Source organism: Miscanthus floridulus, chromosome 18 (assembly GCF_019320115.1).
Source record: "Miscanthus floridulus cultivar M001 chromosome 18, ASM1932011v1, whole genome shotgun sequence".
NCBI classification, from domain to species: Eukaryota; Viridiplantae; Streptophyta; class Magnoliopsida; order Poales; family Poaceae; genus Miscanthus; species Miscanthus floridulus.
In genome coordinates this window covers 122,634,292-122,656,067 of record NC_089597.1, presented here as the reverse complement: position 1 = coordinate 122,656,067, position 21,776 = coordinate 122,634,292, and the positions used below count along the sequence as shown (strand labels likewise).

Below are 21,776 nucleotides of genomic sequence, written 5' to 3'. Positions count from 1 at the left end.
TTCAAGTGTTTCATATGTATGTTGCAAATATTTCATCTGGATGTTGCATATTTTGCAATGGTTTTCTAGTGTTTTTCAGGTGTTTTTATAAATATTTCATATGCTTGTTTCAAGTGTCTCATGTGTCTTCTTTTGTATGTTGCAACTGCTGCATCTGAATGTTTCAAAAGTAGATCAGGTGTTACACATGGGATGCACGTGGGAAGAGGCCGGTGGTGCGGGCGACGTTCGGGGTGGCACGGGCCTACTACTGGGGCGCTCGCTCGCAAGCTCGACGCGCAGGGTGCTCGCTTGCTCGCTGTGTGAGCACCGTCCGATGCTAGCGCCCTGGATCGGACGTCCAGGCACTAGCAAGTCTTTTTTTAAGAGAACAGAAGGGGACCTGAGGCCCTATAGTGATTTATTTCGTAAATATAAAGTTAATACAAGCAAGTAGTTAAAAGGGGGTGGGGGATGAAAAACGGGACCTAGGGAACGAGAAGGAACGAAAAAAGAGAAGAAGATTAGAGATCCCCGTCTTTACAAATCAAGTGACACTGCTTATCCATTCCTGTAGTCTTGGGTAGTAGCTTCTTTTGGCGCGATAAGACAACGCGTTCATTTCGGAGAAGATGAACCCGCAATTTGGACCGAGGTAGCCTCTTGTTGTTCCTGGTCATCCAGATAGCCCAGCACAGAAGAATTATGATCTCCTTGAAAAAGGATAGATTTATTTGTGCTCTCAGGCTCTCCAAGCACTACACCACAACACCAAAATTAGCGATGGACGATCTGACGCTAAAAGCGGCTACAGCGACAGACAGTCTAACGCTAAAAAGTTATAGCGACAGACTTCTGCAGACGCTGTAAGTCCTGTCGCTAAATATCTTTAGCATCAGATAGGACTTTTAGCGTCAGACAGTCCGTTGCTCTGATTTTTTTAGCGACAGATAGTCTGCTGCTACTCTTTAGCGACAGATAGCCTGCCAGTACTCTATAACGATAGACAATTTGAAGTTACAAATATTTTTAGCGATAGATGGTTTGACGAGATCATTTAAATGCATTTAAAAAAAATAAAAGGCCATTTGGTTGCAAATTAATACAAAAGTAACATCATTGTGCACATTTCTCATACAAATAGATTCATGTGCACATTTCTCATACAAATAGATTCATTTATGACGAGTCCAAACATTCACCGAGGAACTAAAGAAGATACACTACAACAAAGTGACTTCTGATGAATGACTCATGGCCCGGACCAAGCAGTATGCTATCGTCAGGAAAAAAACTTTATCTACACTGGAAGTGAACTTGTTAGATCACTGTGGTCAGCCTTCAGAGCAACTCGGACCGCTCAGCAAGTAACAAGGCCTCAAGTTCTTCTCTCCGTTTCTCCAGCTCCTGAAACACCATACAGATCGAGGAAAAGCGGAAAGATGAGTTGGCAGTGATGGTGTACACAACAAAAATTATACCTGTACCATAATCTTATAGTGTATCTACTTTTCTAAGGATAAAAGAGCAGTTTTTTTCTAACTAGCACTGAAAACATAAATCAAGAAGGTAGTATGCCTAACGGTTTCTAACAGAGATGATAATACAGTTGGACCAGACTTGTCTTTTTCCTTTGTTGATCAGTTATGATAATAAGAACTTCAAAAGAAAACCAAGCGGTAACAAGATTAAACTGCCAGCCATGAAATACCCCAAGTTCAACCAGTAATCTGCAATGCAATATCCTGCCTAACTTGGCTAGCAGTAGAAAAGTGCGATCAGCGAAGAAAACATATGTTAATAAAGAATTACCTGCAGATTTCTTACTGCTAGGAGTAAGACTCCCAAAACTTGGTTTAGCCAATTCCTCAGGTTTAGGATAATGAACTAAGGAGACTCGCTGTGAAATCTTCCCCACTGTATTCCATTTGTTTGTCAGTGTGAAAAATATTTGCATAAAAAAGAGCATACAACATGAATAACAGGTTAGAAAAGCCAAAATAGTGCCTCTAACACAAGAAGGTGATGGGTATTTTCCTCTAGTATTGCCAAAACCATTATAAGCAGAGTATGTTTATCTTTAGCTCTGTTTTCTTTATGGGCTTCATTAGAAAAAATATTAAACATAATAATTATATTTACTACAGATGTCACACACCAACTTAAGAAAGAGAATGTTGATTTAGACTAATTTCCATGTTTTACATGATCAAATGATAGCAGTGGCAGATCCAGAATTCAAAAACAGTGGGCCCAAGTTAGTTGATTTTAAGTCAATTAATGCAAGAATTACACAATTAACATATATATAAATTGCAGGTTTTATGAAGGAGGTTAAATGTATTTTGGCAAAACATGTGGGGCCAGGTGGCCCCACAGGTTATACATAGATCTGCCACTGCATAGCTTCCATGCCAGTTGTTTTCATGATCGGGTCGAACTATATGCCATGTGGAATAGCACTGATTCATCAGAATTACAACAATAAAGGCTGACATATTGAGATAATAATCTTTCAAAGATGGGAATCATGTCCTGCTTCTCCTCTTCCTATTTCAGTATGTTCCTTAAAGATCAAAACCACCCAAACTAGTGCACTACCATGGTAACATAGCGGGGAAAAAAATATTTTCAAAACTCAATATGACTCTACATATAATATTTTTTTATTGTGGCCGTGATAGTTCATCGTGCTCACCTCCATGTCTTCCTCGTCGCTCAAATACGCGGCATCCAGTTTGGCGTACAACTCCTCATCTCCTTGGTCCTTCACGTCTTCCATCTGGACCTGAAAATAATCAATATATATACAAATAATGGCATCATATAAGTATTTTTGTATTGATATGATAACATTTCACTCAAGAAAAAAAATTGGTTGGCTACTGCACGCACCAGTTCCGCTTTAAGCTGCTCCACCTTTCTGTTTAGCTTTGCAAAGTGCCGACTCAGGGCATGTCACAAAATTAAATTGTGAGAACATTTTAAGTTTAGGAAAAAGAAGGATGAAGACGAACGAAGGTTTGTCATTAGGAGAAAAAAATGTATGCCCGATAAATGACCATGATTAAAACAGAACATGGGATAATCTGTTCCCTTGTTTTGGAACACCCAACATATGTGCGCTGAACTTTGAGTAAACCACCACAAAATCAAAACAGTACCTGATGTCTCTGAAGCTCAATGGATCTGGCCAAAGCCTTCCGCTTTGACAAGAGATTTCTAGGTCTGAGTGTAGAAGGGCGCCGGTAGTTCTTCCCTTGGAGCACAACAATGGCGTAGCCTTTGGAGACTTTGTCAACTGAAACTAGAATTCCCCCGCTCTCGGCTTCAAGTGATAGTGCTATCCTCTTCACTTCTGCAAAAGACTTTGCTTTCACTAGTATCTTCACCAGCTCCCTGTACTTCCAGTGCAAGTGCATGTTCTCAGTTGTGCCATCAAAAACTCCTCTTCTGCCTGCAAGTGGTCAAAAATGAAGAAAAACAGAAAGAAAGAAAGAAACTGATACAAGAATCATTTAAGGACACTAGATCTCATGTCAGTATATAATTGGTCAGGTTATTAAAACAAAGAGGTGCAGTAATGCTTCCAAAAAAAAATAAGGAATTGCAAGGAATGCAAATAGTTTGTCAATCAATCACTACAAAATCAGAAGAATCCAATATTCCAATGACCCTGAGAAAGGTAATATAGATTACTCCCTCCATTCGTTTCTAACTGATATTTTAGGAATGTAGAAGTCTGCATTTTAGTAGGTGCTACAACTGTTTTATATTTGACCTGCATCTTCATAGAACGTGCATACCTCAATGTGTGCAACATCTATGCGACTCAGTATCTTTGCTCATCAGCAACTAAGAATAAAAAAATGAAGGGTTGAAGAGACAGGCAATCTGAGACAGCAACAGACTAAAAATGTAACAGGACATATGTGTCCTCAGGTGACTGTTTCCCAGTAACTGTGCAAAAATCCAACACCAAAAGAAAAACACACACACACACACACAAAGGAATTACTGAGGAGTAGAAATGCCTTCATCCTTAGACCAAGTTTCCGAAACATGAACCTCTCTTCATCCGTTATTGTTTTAGGTCTGGAATCTTCAGTTGGCCTCAGGGCTGTCTCAACCTTTCCTAGTACCCTTTCAGCTTTCTCCATCTTTTTCTGTGCCTGTACATAAATAAAGTGAAATTGGTTGGATTCAAATCATATAACTAGCATCTTCCAATGATACAATGCGTACAAGAATTTAGCCACACAAGCTTAGATGCAACATGACCCTATATTACTTATGACAAACAACAAAGCCTCTTAGTCCCAAGACAGTTGGGGTAGCCTAGATTTAAAACCCAACAAGAGCCACCAACAAGAAGTGAAAAGAACACGCCCGAAACTACTTGTCTAAAATTATGCATCTGCACTCTGCCATATTTCGATGATGAGCACTGCCTTATTTACATAAAAGACTGTAAGTCATACCCTCTTGATTTTAATTTAATAGTTCATCACGTAATGACATAAGGATTATACAAGGAAATTGGTAGAAGAATAGTTTAACTACAAACTAAAACTCCAGCTCCAGCTGTTTAGGACTTTAGGTTTAGGTTATGAAACACTAATGAATATACAAAAAAGAGATCGAGACACAATCTTTGCCATGGAAATGCAATCAGTTGCATTGATGTCTCTAGTATAGGATATAGATGATGTTTGGGGAAACCAATCTTGCCAAAGTTGTAGTGAACCAATCCTGCTGCACATTACTAGATGAGGTCCACTCCAGGCAATAAGTTCATACTAAGCCAATGTGAAGAATGATCATGAGTTCCACCACAATACCATCCCAGATGCCATTTACACTCTTTTAAAAGTCAGATTGATGGATCAGAATTAATGGTTGAACAGGATCAAAGATAGGAATAACGAGTAGTGGCTTGTTTTATTACCCCTGATGCTGCATACCCTCCTAGCTAAGGCTAAGCTGTCAGGACCGTCCCATCAGAGCACACACATGCATCATAGCAAATGAATATATAAATTGGTAAGCATAGATGGCCCAATATAAAAGATTTCTTTAGGGTGAACACAGTTTGATATCTGTGTATGATATCAAATTTCGGCATTCCATTTTCATAGATTCGTTATTGTTAGGCGTATCATGCAAATATCATGTTGGTATATACTTAATATTACTTGTCCAGAATATTGTGAAATCCAAAGCTAAGCAAAGTTGTACCTGGAGTACACGGAGTATAGAAGCTGAAGTAAGGAACGACAAAGCATATACGTCTTCTCGATTGGCATCTGCGTGAATGAACAATCACTGCAAAAGATTAAATTGAAACCTTAGATCAACTATAACTAATGTAAACAATCACCTCCGAACCCTAAATCATAATTCCCCAAATCCCGTACCAAATCCCCAACCCCAAGATTAAGAAATGGGCCTAGTGCTCACCTAAGACGGCGTCGATGGGCTCGTCCGAGAGCTCGCCGCCGGCGCATCAGGAACTGCCACCGCCGCCGTGAGGCTCCTCGCGTGCGTGTGCGTGTCCAGCAAAGGGCGCCATGGCGGTGCCGCTCGACGGTGCTGCGTGCAGCTTCGGCTGCGCGCGTGCGCCGGCGAGGGGTGCTGTGGTGGCGTCACCGTCTCCTACCGTCGCTTGCTCGGGCCATCGTCGCGCCGGTCTCCTAGCTGTGCGGCGGCTGGCGTGAGCATGGAAGGGGAGAGAGAAGGGCACGCCGCGGATCCAGTCAGGGAGAGAGAAAGGCAGCCCCCACTGCGTGGATCCGGCCGAGGAAGTTGAAGGGAGGTCACCCCGGCGTGGATCCGGCCTTAGGAGAGGAGGGCGGCGTGCGTGGGGGAAGAGAGGGAGAGGGCGGCGTGCGTGAGGGCGGCGTGCGTGGGGGAAGAGAGGAAGAGAGGGAGAGGGCGGCGGCGTGCATGGGGGAAGAGAGGGAGAGGGCGGCGTGCGTGGGGGAAGAGGGAAGAGAGGGAGAGGGCGGCTGGCGGTGGATTTATGGTTTTCACTGTACATAGGGGCTGGCTAAAATATGCCCGCGAGGTCGATGTAAGCTGGGCGCGGGAGCTCAATGTAAGTGGCGCGCTCGAGCTAGGTGGGGCCCATTTTTTTAGCGTCGGACAGATCAACGCTATATCTGGTTTTAGCGACAGACGGGCTAACGCTAAACATGAACATCTATAGCGACAGACAACAAATTGCTAAATGAGGATTTAGCGTCAGATGGTCTCTGAGTTATCTTTAGCGTCAGATCATCCATCGCCAAATATAATTTTTAGCGTCAGATGTCTGACGGTGAAGCGGTGTTGTGGTGTAGTGAAGTTAGACGGCGGGCTCAGGTTAGTGCTAATCCTCAAGTGAATGGATTCCCAGCAGGCTTGACAAAAGGGGCAGCTAATGAATTACCAAGCCATAACGACAGCCAGGGTGGATTCAAGGATATTCCCGGGAATACCTAACTATTTTGGGACACCTTAATGTATATATGAGTATATACTTATCTATATATGTATAATACAACATTATGCAACATTTCCACTAAATTTAGCCAAAAAAGCAAAAAAAAAATCGACATTTTGGCCTTGCTTTCCAAATATTTAAAGCGTATGGCTTTAATTTTTTTATAAGATGGAAGTGGGAATACTCAAGTTTCAAATCCTGACTCCTCCGTTGACGACAGCACACAGATTATAGTCCCAGACTAGATTTAACCCTGCGACCGATCGAGCAATGTGAGCCAACTAATGAAATTTTAGTTAGACTAACAACTAATGAAACAAGGTTGAACAGTGGAATCATGTTACTAGTAATACCATCAATAACAGAAATTAAATTTTATAAATAATCTCTCTCAAATAAAGGGTTAGATAATAAATAAATAAATAAAAGTACCTGAAAGTACCGATACAATTGTAAGTTTGTAACCATTATAAAACTTCTCATTGTAATTTTTTCACCAATATACCCTTTCTCATCGTTAAATGCTTTTTTTTTTGGTCAGGCTAGCGGCCGGATGTCCGCATGAAAGCTCGCGTCCGGACGCCCGAGCCGCGACCGCACGTATGCATGCTGCTGCGTCTGCTAGCACGCCTGTGCCTATTTCAGGTGGGGGCCATGCCGCCCTGTTTCCTACGCCTACACGCACCCACGTGGGGGCCGTGTCTCGATGTACGCCCGCTCCATTTCTCGCGCTTGCCGCTCGAGCCCCCTCTGCTCCCACGTGCATGCACGCGGGCCCAACAGTTGTAGCAGGTGGTTGTGGAAGGTGGATCCCACAACAACATGTGCAACAAAAAATCTATTTTTGCAACATCTAAATGAAATACTTGTAACACACGTCTGGAATATTTGAAACACTTGCAACATACGTCTAGAACACTTGAAACATATGCTTGCAACATGTATGTATATGCAATATCCAGATCTACTTTTGTAACATCATAGATAAGAAGATAAGACACTTGCAACATACGTATGAAAACAGATGAAACATTTGGAACAGACACTTGAAACACCATTGGAACATGTGCAACATCCCGATCTATTTTTTACAACATCGATATAAAACACTTGTAATGTACCTATGAAACACTTGAAACAGACGTGTGCAACATGCGATTTTAGCGCAATATCTCCTTGTGGCTCGGGAGAATGGAGGCTCGTCGACATATAGATTTCATTGGTGTAGAGCTCACCGGTGGCGGGACCTGGGGAACAAGAAGGAACCAAAAAAAGAGAAGAAGACTAGAGATCCCCGTCTTTACAAATCAAGTGACACTGCTTATCCCCATAGCTATGGAAAAAATTGAAGGAGCGCAATCCGTACCGATGTCGAGGCCTCCACCCAGTCGATCAAGCTGCAGCAGCCGAACTAGAGGATGTGGCTACGGGGCAAAACCACTTGGTTAAGTCATTATCTCGAATCCAACATATGTTAGACTCAAATAAAATAATAATATGATATATAGCATCAAGAGTAGGCAAAACTCTTGCTCGTCCGTTTAAAAAGAGGGAAAACAAATGCACTTCGAGCTCATTCCTTGTTTGAATTGCGATATGAGACACACACACACCACGAATGTGCGTTTACAAATATACCAGTAAAACCGCTAAAAAGGACCCGCGTGTGCGTGAAAACCTAGGTGAACAGAGTCATTCGGGCATCGGGGCATGTATGATTCCTCATGTGTATCTATCCCGCCTGCTACGCGAAGAGCAGGTTCCATATACTTCCATGCTTTAATTCATTCGGTAGCAGGGTAAGCACTTGTTGTGTCTTCAAAGCACAACCACCTGTCATCACGTTGCATGCATTTCCTGTAAAATGGAAGGAAAATTATTTAATCATTGTACTTGTTAGACTTTTCAAAACATTGCTCAAACAAATATAAGTTGCTTCTTTGAAATACGTCTGTTAATGAGTACTCCCCTCGTTCCTCTTTTCAAAGACGCACACATATATCCAGATTCAAACTATTCTTTTTTGACAGGCAAGATTCAAATTTTAAATCCTTTGACCAATAAGTTGACTAATAATTTTTTAATACAAATTCGATGCAGTAGATTTATAATTAAATATACTACTATCCAATTATCATAACTTTGTAAGTATATAAATAATATAATATAAAATAAATAAATGGTTAAAGTGTGATTGGGAGATCGTGCCATGTCAATCTGCCTTATAAAAGGGAATGTAGGGATTATTCACTAGCCCATCAACCCGTGCTAAAATCTTAGTAAGAGATATAAGCATTAGACATTAACATTTAATACCTAGAACTAATAAAATTACTTTAACGTATAGGTAGATAATTTAGATACAAATAAAATGTATTACTCTACATTATCTTTAATAATAGCATATGGAAATAATTTAGATATAAATTCAAGTGTTACTTTACATTATTTTATATAACGACAGAGATTGAAAATTTATATACAAACTTGGAGTATTTTAAATTATCTTTCATCATGGCAGAAGTATGCAATTTAGATAGAAATTTACAGAGCTATTTTTTAAAATTATTTTCATAGTAGCAGGTGTGGGCAATTTAGATATTAGATATAGATTTAGGAGTCTACATTATGCATTTTTTATAATGGTGGAGGTAGACATTTTTTTGTATAAATAAAAAACGCAATAGAGCCCATGGCAATTATAGACTATGATATTAATAGTATGTGCCAAATTTAAAACTAAATGTTTTTTATTATTATAAGGATTTTTAGAATGGATCCTTTTTTTCCTGGCAAGTTTTCATGAACATTAGCTATGAGTCTTCTCTGGGGTCTCTAATAATTACTAATAGTATATAAGATAAAGAATAGCTTGGCTCATAGATGGTTGACCCGTTTACTAACATTCAGCAAAACAATTTAAACTTGGACCATCAATGACTTTCAAAACAAGGCTGAGAATTTGTATATGTAGATATATCCATGAGAGTCAAACAAATTTACGACCTATCTACTTGTGTCAGAGATTTGTTTTTGTGTGTAATAACAGTCTGAAATTAAAGTCTAGTATATACATACCTCGTTACATCTTTCCAAGTGCGCGGCTGCAGCCCAGGCATAAGCCCTTGAAGGATGTCGGTCACAAGTTTGTCACGTTGTTGTATTGTCACATACTTGGGTTCCGTGCCAATCGGAGAAGGCGTGCGCGTCCTACCGGCGTCAACCTCGATGGCGACATCGGAGAGGCGACCCACGGCCTCAATGCGCACCTCGTCAGCATAGCAGCATCGCCACTCGAACACTGCCAGTTTGGGTGCGCGTAAGCGGAACAACGAGTATTTGGTGAACACGGCTATGACGCCCGAGTGACACAAGAACAACAGTGGCTCCGATGGCGATTCAGTCTTGCGGTGCCGACGGCATGACATGCGGAGAGTCCTCAGGTCATCGGCGAGCATGGTGATGGCGGCTTTGGTGTCATCCGTCCTCACGCAGACGTCGGTGAAGCGGAGGTGTTAGAGGCGAGGCATGGTGTCCGACGTGATGCTCATACTGGCAGCGAGCGTGCACTCGCCGATGTGTAGGTCCTCTAGCGACGGGAACACGGTGGCGGCGAGCGGGAAGTCCTCGCGCACCACCGTGTCCCCGAATGGCGCTGACGCCGGCGCCGTGGCTACGCGGCGGCCTCACATCGTACCAGAACGGCAGCACCTGCAGCTCGACCGTAGCGGGCGGCAGCTGGAGGGACCTGGCGCCGGCGTCCGTGTCAGGTAAGAACTCCTTGCCCACGTGGGGGTATTTGACTCTGAGCGCAGAATATTAATTTTGTGCTTGTATGAAGCATTGTTGCTTGGCAGAGATTTTTTTATATAAGTATAACTGATTGTATAGTGCAAGCATAGGTGCTAGTGCCCTTCTCAATAGCTTCAACATTCAGAATCGTGACATTCAAACAGCATAGTTGCGCAATACCTTCAACATGCAGCATAGGTCCTGCTGTTGAATCATGTCCGTGACCATGGATTGCACAGAGTATTTGCTTTAGGGATGACGACGTCCAGTAACCTGTCGGCCTCCAGATGCCGACCAGTACCGCTGCCTGCCACCACAGCCGAGAGGTTCCTATCGGTCTTCTATGTGCCGGCTTGACCTGTCGGCCCTCATGTCAGATTATTGTACAAATAAAAAACGCAATAGAGCCCAAGGCTATTATAGACTATGATATTAATAGTATGTGCCAAATTTAAAACTAAATGTTTTTCATTATTATAAGGATTTTTATAATGGATCCTTTTTTTCCTGGCAAGTTTTATGAACTTTAGCTAGGAGTCTTCTATGGGGTCTCTAATAATTACTAATAGTATATAAGATAAAGACTAGCTTGGCTCATAGATGGTCGACCCGTTTACTAACATTCAGCAAAACAATTTAAACTTGGACCATCAATGACTTTCAAAACAAGGCTGAGAATTTGTTTACGTAGATATATCCATGAAAGTCAAACAAATTTATGACCTATTTACTTGTGTCAGAGATTTTTTTTGTGTGTTTAATAACAGTCTGAAATTAAAGTCGAGTATACAAATACCTCGTGACATCTTTCCAAGTGCGCGGCTGCAGCCCAGGCAAAAGCCCTTGAAGGATGTCGATCACAAGTTTGTCACGCTGTTGTATTGTCACGTACTTGGGTTCCATGCGAATCGGAGTCGCCGTGCGCGTCCTACCGGCGTCAACCTCGATGGCGACATCGGAGATGCGGCCCACGGCCTCAATGCGCACCTCGTCAGCATAGCAGCATCGCCACTCGAACACCGCCAGCTTGGGTGCGCGTAAGCGGAACAACGAGTATTTGGTGAACATGACTGTGACGCCCAAGTGACACAACAACTACAGTGCTCCGATGGCGATTCAGTCTTGCTGTACCAACGGCATGACATGCGTAGAGTCCTCAGGTCATCGGCGAGCATGGTGATGGCGGCTTTGGTGTCATCTGTCCTCACGCTGACGTCGGTTAAGCGGAGCTGTTTGAGGCGGGGCATGGTGTCCGACGTGACGCTCATACTGGCAGCGAGCGTGCACTCCCGATGTGCAGGTCCTCCAGCAATGGGAACACGGTGGCGGCGAGCGGGAAGTCCTCGCGCACCACCGTGTCCCCGAAGGGCGCTGACGCCGGCGCCGTGGATGCGTGGCGGCCTCACGGCGTACCAGAAGGGCAGCACCTGTAGCTCGACCGTAGCGGCCGGCAGCTGGAGGGACCAGGCGCCTGCGTCCGCGTCAGGTAAGAACTCCTTGCCCACGTGGGGGTATTTGACTCTGAGTTCGGAATATTAATTTTGTGCTTGTATGAAGCATTGTTGCTTGACAGATATTTTTTTATATAAATATAACTGATTGTATAGTGCAGGCATAGGTGCTAGAGCCCTTCTCAGTAGCATCAACATTCGGAATCGTGACCTTCAAACAGCATAGTTGCGCAATACCTTCGACATGCAGCACAGGTCCTGCTGTTGAATCATGTCCATGACCATGGATTGCAGAGTACTTGCTTTAGGGATGACGAAACCTGTTGGCCCTCCAGATGCCGACCGGTACCGCTGCCTGCCTCCACAACCGAGAGGTGTCCTATCGGTCTTCTATGGGCCTGCTTGACCTGTCCGCCCTCATGTCAGATTATTGTACAAATAAAAAACGCAATAGAGCCCATGGCTATTATAGACTATGATATTAATAGGATGTGCCAAATTTAAAACTAAATGTTTTCTATTATTATAAGGATTTTTAGAATTGATCCTCTTTTTCGTGGCAAGTTTTCGTGAACATTAGCTAGGAGTCTTCTCTGGGGTCTCTAATAATTACTAGTAGTATATAAGATAAAGACTAGCTTGGCTCATAGATGCTCTACCCGTTTACTAACATTCAGCAAAACAGTTTAAACTTGGACCATCAATGACTTTCAAAACAAGGCTGAGAATTTGTATATGTAGATATATCCATGAAAGTCAAACAAATTTACGATCTATCTACTTGTGTCATAGATTTTTTGTGTGTGTGTAATAACAGTCTGAAATTAAAGTCGAGTATACACATACCTCGTGACATCTTTCCAAGTGCGCGGCTGCAGCCCAGGCATAAGCCCTTGAAGGATGTCGGTCACAAGTTTGTCACGTTGTTGTATTGTCACGTACTTGGGTTCCGTGCGAACCGGAGTCGGCGTGCGCGTCCTACCAGCCTCAACCTTGATGGCGACATTGGAGATGCGGCCCACGGCCTCAATGCGCACCTCGTCAGCATAGCAGCATTGCCACTCGAACACCGCCAGCTTGGGTGCGCATAAGCGGAACAACGAGTATTTGGTGAACACGGTTGTGATGCCCGAGTGACACACGAACTACAGCGGCTCCGTGGGCGATTCAGTCTTTCTGTACCAACGGCATGACATGCGGAGAGTCCTTAGGTCATCGGCAAGCACGGTGATGGCGGCTTTGGTGTCATCCATCCTCACGCTGACGTCGGTTAAGCGGAGGTGTTTGAGGCGGGGCATGGTGTCCGACGTGACCTCATACTGGCAGCGAGCGTGCACACCCGATGTGCAGGTCCTCCAACGATGGGAACACGGTGGCGGCGAGCGGGAAGTCCTCGCGCACCACCGTGTCCCCGAAGGGCGCCGACGCCGGCGCCGTGGATGCATGGCGGCCTCACGGCGTACCAGAAGGGCAACACCTGCAGCTAGACCGTAGCGGCCGGCAGCTGGAGGGACCAGGCGCCGGCGTCCGCGTCAGGTAAGAACTTGCCCACATGGGGGTATTTGACTCTGAGTTCGGAATATTACTTTTGTGCTTGTACGAAGCATTGTTGCTTGACAGAGATTTTTTTTATATAAGTATAACAGATTGTATAGTGCAGGCATAGGTGCTAGAGCCCTTCTCAGTAGCATCAACATTCGGAATCGTGACCTTCAAACAGCATAGTTGCGCAATACCTTCGACATGCAGCACAGGTCCTGCTGTTGAATCATGTCCGTGACCATGGATTGCACAGAGTACTTGCTTTAGGGATGACGAAACCTGTTGGCCCTCCAGATGCCGACCGGTACCGCTGCCTGCCTCCACAACCGAGAGGTGTCCTATCGGTCTTCTATGGGCCTGCTTGACCTGTCCGCCCTCATGTCAGATTATTGTACAAATAAAAAACACAATAGAGCCCATGGCTATTATAGACTATGATATTAATAGGATGTGCCAAATTTAAAACTAAATGTTTTCTATTATTATAAGGATTTTTAGAATTGATCCCTTTTTTGGTGGCAAGTTTTCATGAACATTAGCTAGGAGTCTTCTCTGGGGTCTCTAATAATTACTAGTAGTATATAAGATAAAGACTAGCTTGGCTCATAGATGCTCTACCCGTTTACTAACATTTAGCAAAACAGTTTAAACTTGGACCATCAATGACTTTCAAAACAAGGGTGAGAATTTGTATATGTAGATATATCCATGAAAGTCAAACAAATTTACGATCTATCTACTTGTGTCATAGATTTTTTTTGTGTGTGTAATAACAGTCTGAAATTAAAGTCGAGTATACACATACCTCGTGACATCTTTCCAAGTGCGCGGCTGCAGCCCAGGCATAAGCCCTTGAAGGATGTCGGTCACAAGTTTGTCACGTTGTTGTATTGTCACGTACTTGGGTTCCGTGCGAACCGGAGTCGGCGTGCGCGTCCTACCGGCCTCAACCTCGATGGCGACATTGGAGATGCGGCCCACGGCCTCAATGCGCACCTCGTCAGCATAGCAGCATCACCACTCGAACACCGCCAGCTTGGGTGCGCGTAAGGGGAACAACGAGTATTTGGTGAACACGGTTGTGACGCCCGAGTGACACACGAACTACAACGGCTCCGTGGGCGATTCAGTCTTGCTGTACCAATGGCATGACATGCGGAGAGTCCTTAGGTCATCGGCGAGCACGGTGATGGCGGCTTTGGTGTCATCCGTCCTCACGCAGACGTCGGTGAAGCGGAGGTGTTAGAGGCGAGGCATGGTGTCCGACGTGATGCTCATACTGGCAGCGAGCGTGCACTCGCCGATGTGTAGGTCCTCTAGCGACGGGAACACGGTGGCGGCGAGCGGGAAGTCCTCGCGCACCACCGTGTCCCCGAATGGCGCTGACGCCGGCGCCGTGGCTACGCGGCGGCCTCACATCGTACCAGAACGGCAGCACCTGCAGCTCGACCGTAGCGGGCGGCAGCTGGAGGGACCTGGCGCCGGCGTCCGTGTCAGGTAAGAACTCCTTGCCCACGTGGGGGTATTTGACTCTGAGCGCAGAATATTAATTTTGTGCTTGTATGAAGCATTGTTGCTTGGCAGAGATTTTTTTATATAAGTATAACTGATTGTATAGTGCAAGCATAGGTGCTAGTGCCCTTCTCAATAGCTTCAACATTCAGAATCGTGACATTCAAACAGCATAGTTGCGCAATACCTTCAACATGCAGCATAGGTCCTGCTGTTGAATCATGTCCGTGACCATGGATTGCACAGAGTATTTGCTTTAGGGATGACGACGTCCAGTAACCTGTCGGCCTCCAGATGCCGACCAGTACCGCTGCCTGCCACCACAGCCGAGAGGTTCCTATCGGTCTTCTATGTGCCGGCTTGACCTGTCGGCCCTCATGTCAGATTATTGTACAAATAAAAAACGCAATAGAGCCCAAGGCTATTATAGACTATGATATTAATAGTATGTGCCAAATTTAAAACTAAATGTTTTTCATTATTATAAGGATTTTTATAATGGATCCTTTTTTTCCTGGCAAGTTTTATGAACTTTAGCTAGGAGTCTTCTATGGGGTCTCTAATAATTACTAATAGTATATAAGATAAAGACTAGCTTGGCTCATAGATGGTCGACCCGTTTACTAACATTCAGCAAAACAATTTAAACTTGGACCATCAATGACTTTCAAAACAAGGCTGAGAATTTGTATACGTAGATATATCCATGAAAGTCAAACAAATTTATGACCTATTTACTTGTGTCAGAGATTTTTTTTGTGTGTTTAATAACAGTCTGAAATTAAAGTCGAGTATACAAATACCTCGTGACATCTTTCCAAGTGCGCGGCTGCAGCCCAGGCAAAAGCCCTTGAAGGATGTCGATCACAAGTTTGTCACGCTGTTGTATTGTCACGTACTTGGGTTCCGTGCGAATCGGAGTCGCCGTGCGCGTCCTACCGGCGTCAACCTCGATGGCGACATCGGAGATGCGGCCCACGGCCTCAATGCGCACCTCGTCAGCATAGCAGCATCGCCACTCGAACACCGCCAGCTTGGGTGCGCGTAAGCGGAACAACGAGTATTTGGTGAACATGACTGTGACGCCCAAGTGACACAACAACTACAGTGCTCCGATGGCGATTCAGTCTTGCTGTACCAACGGCATGACATGCGTAGAGTCCTCAGGTCATCGGCGAGCATGGTGATGGCGGCTTTGGTGTCATCCGTCCTCACGCTGACGTCGGTTAAGCGGAGCTGTTTGAGGCGGGGCATGGTGTCCGACGTGACGCTCATACTGGCAGCGAGCGTGCACTCCCGATGTGCAGGTCCTCCAGCAATGGGAACACGGTGGCGGCGAGCGGGAAGTCCTCGCGCACCACCGTGTCCCCGAAGGGCGCTGACGCCGGCGCCGTGGATGCGTGGCGGCCTCACGGCGTACCAGAAGGGCAGCACCTGTAGCTCGACCGTAGCGGCCGGCAGCTGGAGGGACCAGGCGCCTGCGTCCGCGTCAGGTAAGAACTCCTTGCCCACGTGGGGGTATTTGACTCTGAGTTCGGAATATTAATTTTGTGCTTGTATGAAGCATTGTTGCTTGACAGATATTTTTTTATATAAATATAACTGATTGTATAGTGCAGGCATAGGTGCTAGAGCCCTTCTCAGTAGCATCAACATTCGGAATCGTGACCTTCAAACAGCATAGTTGCGCAATACCTTCGACATGCAGCACAGGTCCTGCTGTTGAATCATGTCCATGACCATGGATTGCACAGAGTACTTGCTTTAGGGATGACGAAACCTGTTGGCCCTCCAGATGCCGACCGGTACCGCTGCCAGCCTCCACAACCGAGAGGTGTCCTATCGGTCTTCTATGGGCCTGCTTGACCTGTCCGCCCTCATGTCAGATTATTGTACAAATAAAAAACGCAATAGAGCCCATGGCTATTATAGACTATGATATTAATAGGATGTGCCAAATTTAAAACTAAATGTTTTCTATTATTATAAGGATTTTTAGAATTGATCCTCTTTTTCGTGGCAAGTTTTCGTGAACATTAGCTAGGAGTCTTCTCTGGGGTCTCTAATAATTACTAGTAGTATATAAGATAAAGACTAGCTTGGCTCATAGATGCTCTACCCGTTTACTAACATTCAGCAAAACAGTTTAAACTTGGACCATCAATGACTTTCAAAACAAGGCTGAGAATTTGTATATGTAGATATATCCATGAAAGTCAAACAAATTTACGATCTATCTACTTGTGTCATAGATTTTGTGTGTGTGTGTAATAACAGTCTGAAATTAAAGTCGAGTATACACATACCTCGTGACATCTTTCCAAGTGCGCGGCTGCAGCCCAGGCATAAGCCCTTGAAGGATGTCGGTCACAAGTTTGTCACGTTGTTGTATTGTCACGTACTTGGGTTCCGTGCGAACCGGAGTCGGCGTGCGCGTCCTACCGGCCTCAACCTTGATGGCGACATTGGAGATGCGGCCCACGGCCTCAATGCGCACCTCGTCAGCATAGCAGCATCGCCACTCGAACACCGCCAGCTTGGGTGCGCATAAGCGGAACAACGAGTATTTGGTGAACACGGTTGTGACGCCCGAGTGACACACGAACTACAGCGGCTCCGTGGGCGATTCAGTCTTTATGTACCAACGGCATGACATGCGGAGAGTCCTTAGGTCATCGGCAAGCACGGTGATGGCGGCTTTGGTGTCATCCATCCTCACGCTGACGTCGGTTAAGCGGAGGTGTTTGAGGCGGGGCATGGTGTCCGACGTGACCTCATACTGGCAGCGAGCGTGCACTCTCGATGTGCAGGTCCTCCAACGATGGGAACACGGTGGCGGCGAGCGGGAAGTCCTCGCGCACCACCGTGTCCCCGAAGGGCGCCGACGCCGGCGCCGTGGATGCATGGCGGCCTCACGGCGTACCAGAAGGGCAACACCTGCAGCTAGACCGTAGCGGCCGGCAGCTGGAGGGACCAGGCGCCGGCGTCCGCGTCAGGTAAGAACTTGCCCACATGGGGGTATTTGACTCTGAGTTCGGAATATTACTTTTGTGCTTGTACGAAGCATTGTTGCTTGACAGAGATTTTTTTTATATAAGTATAACAGATTGTATAGTGCAGGCATAGGTGCTAGAGCCCTTCTCAGTAGCATCAACATTCGGAATCGTGACCTTCAAACAGCATAGTTGCGCAATACCTTCGACATGCAGCACAGGTCCTGCTGTTGAATCATGTCCGTGACCATGGATTGCACAGAGTACTTGCTTTAGGGACGACGAAACCTGTTGGCCCTCCAGATGCCGACCGGTACCGCTGCCTGCCTCCACAACCGAGAGGTGTCCTATCGGTCTTCTATGGGCCTGCTTGACCTGTCCGCCCTCATGTCAGATTATTGTACAAATAAAAAACACAATAGAGCCCATGGCTATTATAGACTATGATATTAATAGGATGTGCCAAATTTAAAACTAAATGTTTTCTATTATTATAAGGATTTTTAGAATTGATCCTTTTTTTGGTGGCAAGTTTTCATGAACATTAGCTAGGAGTCTTCTCTGGGGTCTCTAATAATTACTAGTAGTATATAAGATAAAGACTAGCTTGGCTCATAGATGCTCTACCCGTTTACTAACATTTAGCAAAACAGTTTAAACTTGGACCATCAATGACTTTCAAAACAAGGGTGAGAATTTGTATATGTAGATATATCCATGAAAGTCAAACAAATTTACGATCTATCTACTTGTGTCATAGATTTTTTTTGTGTGTGTAATAACAGTCTGAAATTAAAGTCGAGTATACACATACCTCGTGACATCTTTCCAAGTGCGCGGCTGCAGCCCAGGCATAAGCCCTTGAAGGATGTCGGTCACAAGTTTGTCACGTTGTTGTATTGTCACGTACTTGGGTTCCGTGCGAACCGGAGTCGGCGTGCGCGTCCTACCGGCCTCAACCTCGATGGCGACATTGGAGATGCGGCCCACGGCCTCAATGCGCACCTCATCAGCATAGCAGCATCGCCACTCGAACACCGCCAGCTTGGGTGCGCGTAAGGGGAACGACGAGTATTTGGTCAACACGGCTGTGACGCCCGAGTGACACACGAACTACAGCGGCTCTGTGGGTGATTCTGTCTTGTTGTACCAACGACATGACAAGCGGAGAGTCCTCTGGTCATCGGCGAGCATGGTGATGGCGGCTTTGGTGTCATCCGTCCTCACGCTGACGTTGGTGAAGCGGAGGTGTTTGAGGCGGGGCATGGTGTCTGACGTGACGCTCATACTGGCAGCGAGCGTGCACTCCCGATGGGAAGGTCCTCCAGCGATGGGAACACGGTGGCGGCGAGCGGGATGTCCTCGCGCACCACCATGTCCCCGAAGGGCGCTGACGCCGGCGCCGTGGATGCGCGGCGAGCTCACGGCGTACCAGATGGGCAGCACCTGCAGCTCGACCGTAGCGGTTGGCAGCTGGAGGGACCAGGCGCCGGCGTCCGTGTCAGGTAAGAACTCCTTGCCCACGTGGGGGTATTTGACTCTGAGTGCAGAATATTAATTTTGTGCTTGTACGAAGCATTGTTGCTTGACAGAGATTTTTTCTATATAAGTATAACTGATTGTATAGTGCAGGGATAGGTGCTAGTGCCCTTCTCAGTAGCTTCAACATTCAGAATCGTGACCTTCAAACAGCATAGTTGCGCAATACCTATGACATGCAGCACAGGTCCTGCTGTTGAATCATGTCCGTGACCATGGATTGCACAGAGTACTTGCTTTAGGGATGACGAAACCTGTTGGCCCTCCAGATGCCGACCGGTACCGCTGCCTGCCTCCACAACCGAGAGGTGTCCTATCGGTCTTCTATGGGCCTGCTTGACCTGTCCGCCCTCATGTCAGATTATTGTACAAATAAAAAACACAATAGAGCCCATGGCTATTATAGACTATGATATTAATAGGATGTGCCAAATTTAAAACTAAATGTTTTCTATTATTATAAGGATTTTTAGAATTGATCCTTTTTTTGGTGGCAAGTTTTCATGAACATTAGCTAGGAGTCTTCTCTGGGGTCTCTAATAATTACTAGTAGTATATAAGATAAAGACTAGCTTGGCTCATAGATGCTCTACCCGTTTACTAACATTCAGCAAAACAATGTAAACTTGGACCATCAATGACTTTCAAAACAAGGCTGAGAATTTGTATATGTAGATATATCTATGAAAGTCAAACAAATTTACGACCTATCTACTTGTGTCAGAGATTTTTTTGTGTGTGTGTAATAACAGTCTGAAATTAAAGTCGAGTATACACATACCTCGTGACATCTTTCCAAGTGCGCGGCTGCAGCCCAGGCATAAAACCCTTGAAGGATGTCGGTCACAAGTTTGTCACGTTGTTGTATTGTCACGTACTTGGGTTCCGTGCGAATCGGAGTCGTCGTGCGTGTCCTACAGGCGTCAACCTCGATGGCGACATTGGAGATGCGGCCCACGGCCTCAATGCGCACCTCGTCAGCATAGCAGCATTGCCACTCGAACACCACCAGCTTGGGTGCGCGTAAGCGGAACAACGAGTATTTGGTGAACACGGCTGTGACGCCCGAGTGACACACGAACTACAACGGCTCCGTGGGCGATTCAGTCTTGCTGTACCAACGGCATGACATGCGGAGATTCCTTAGGTCATCGGCGAGCACGGTGATGGCGGCTTTGGTGTCATCCGTCCTCACGTTGACGTCGGTGAAGCGGAGGTGTTTGAGGCGGGGCATGGTGTCTGACGTGACGCTCATACTGGCAGCGAGCGTGCACTCCCGATGTGCAGGTCCTCCAGCGATGGGAACACGGTGGCGGCGAGCGGGAAGTCCTCGCGCACCACCATGTCCCTGAAGGGCGCTGACGCCGGCGCCGTGGATGAGCGGCGGCCTCACGGCGTACCAGAAGGGCAGCACCTGCAGCTCGACCGTAGCGGGTGGCAGCTGGAGGGACCAGGCGCCGGCGTCCGTGTCAGGTAAGAACTCCTTGCCCATGTGGGGGTATTTGACTCTGAGTGCAGAATATTAATTTTGCGCTTGTATGAAGCATTGTTGCTTGACATAGATTTTTTTTATATAAGTATAACTGATTGTATAGTGCAGGGATAGGTGCTAGTGCCCTTCTCAGTAGCTTCAACATTCAGAATCGTGACCTTCAAACAGCAGAGTTGCGCAATACCTTCGACATGCAGCACAGGTCCTGCTGTTGAATCATGTCCGTGACCATGGATTACACAGAGTACTTGCTTTAGGGATGACGACCTGTCGGCCCTCCAGATGCCGACCGATACCGCTGCCTGCCTCCACAAGCCGAGAGGTGTCCTATCGGTCTTCTATGGGCCTGCTTGACCTGTCCGCCCTCATTTCAGATTATTGTACAAATAAAAAACGCAATAGAGCCCATGGCTATTATAGACTATGATATTAATAGGATGTGCCAAATGTAAAACTAAATATTTTTTATTATTATAAGGATTTTTAGAATTGATCATTTTTTTCCTGGCAAGTTTTCATGAACATTAGCTAGGAGTCTTCTCTGGGGTCTCTAATAATTACTAGTAGTATATAAGATAAAGACTAGCTTGGCTCATAGATGCTCTACCCGTTTGCTAACATTCAGCAAAATAATTTAAACTTGGACGATCAATGACTTTCAAAACAAGGCTGAGAATTTGTATATGTAGATATATCCATGAAAGTCAAACAAATTTACGACCTATCTACTTGAGATTTTTTTTGTGTGTGTAATAACAGTCTGAAATTAAAATCGAGTATACACATACCTCGTGACATCTTTCCAAGAGCGCGGCTGCAGCCCAGGCATAAAACCCTTGAAGGATGTCGGTCACAAGTTTGTCACGTTGTAGTATTGTCACGTACTTGGGTTCCGTGCGAATCGGAGTCGGCGTGCGCGTCCTACCGGCGTCAACCTCGATGGCGACATCGGAGATGCGGCCCACGGCCTCAATGCGCACCTCGTCGGCATA

General features: G+C 45.6%; 1 protein-coding gene and 7 pseudogenes across 1 annotated transcript; all 8 read right to left on the bottom strand.

The window, feature by feature from the left end:
- Positions 1 to 2,359: 2,359 nt before the first annotated feature.
- On the bottom strand, positions 2,360 to 3,958 carry LOC136524548 (CRM-domain containing factor CFM3, chloroplastic/mitochondrial-like). The gene is made up of 4 exons (XM_066517874.1): positions 3,144 to 3,958; positions 2,875 to 2,910; positions 2,678 to 2,767; positions 2,360 to 2,419 (listed from the first exon to the last, which is right to left on the bottom strand). The coding sequence occupies exons 1-4, from the start codon at positions 3,399 to 3,401 to the stop codon at positions 2,360 to 2,362; spliced, it is 444 nt and encodes a 147-aa protein (XP_066373971.1). The 5' UTR covers positions 3,402 to 3,958.
- Positions 3,959 to 8,247: 4,289 nt separating this feature from the next.
- LOC136524547 (uncharacterized) lies at positions 8,248 to 10,422 on the bottom strand (annotated as a pseudogene).
- A 607-nt stretch (positions 10,423 to 11,029) lies between these two features.
- LOC136524546 (uncharacterized) lies at positions 11,030 to 11,991 on the bottom strand (annotated as a pseudogene).
- Positions 11,992 to 12,530: 539 nt separating this feature from the next.
- LOC136524545 (uncharacterized) lies at positions 12,531 to 13,490 on the bottom strand (annotated as a pseudogene).
- Positions 13,491 to 14,031: 541 nt separating this feature from the next.
- On the bottom strand, positions 14,032 to 14,934 carry LOC136524544 (uncharacterized; annotated as a pseudogene).
- Positions 14,935 to 15,541: 607 nt separating this feature from the next.
- LOC136524543 (uncharacterized) lies at positions 15,542 to 16,503 on the bottom strand (annotated as a pseudogene).
- A 541-nt stretch (positions 16,504 to 17,044) lies between these two features.
- On the bottom strand, positions 17,045 to 18,004 carry LOC136524541 (uncharacterized; annotated as a pseudogene).
- A 541-nt stretch (positions 18,005 to 18,545) lies between these two features.
- Positions 18,546 to 20,784, bottom strand: LOC136524540 (uncharacterized; annotated as a pseudogene).
- Between the last annotated feature and the right edge of the window lie 992 nt (positions 20,785 to 21,776).

Bases quoted from the DNA above. Each gene is read 5' to 3' on its own strand.
- LOC136524548 (XM_066517874.1), bottom strand. From the start codon at position 3,401: ATGCACTTGCACTGGAAGTACAGGGAGCTGGTGAAGATACTAGTGAAA. The intron at 2,911-3,143 runs GTACTGTTTTGA...CACTTTGCAAAG, and splicing joins TTGAGCTTCAGAGACATCAG to CTAAACAGAAAGGTGGAGCA. The intron at 2,420-2,677 runs GTGAGCACGATG...CATGGCATATAG, and splicing joins GCGACGAGGAAGACATGGAG to TTCGACCCGATCATGAAAAC.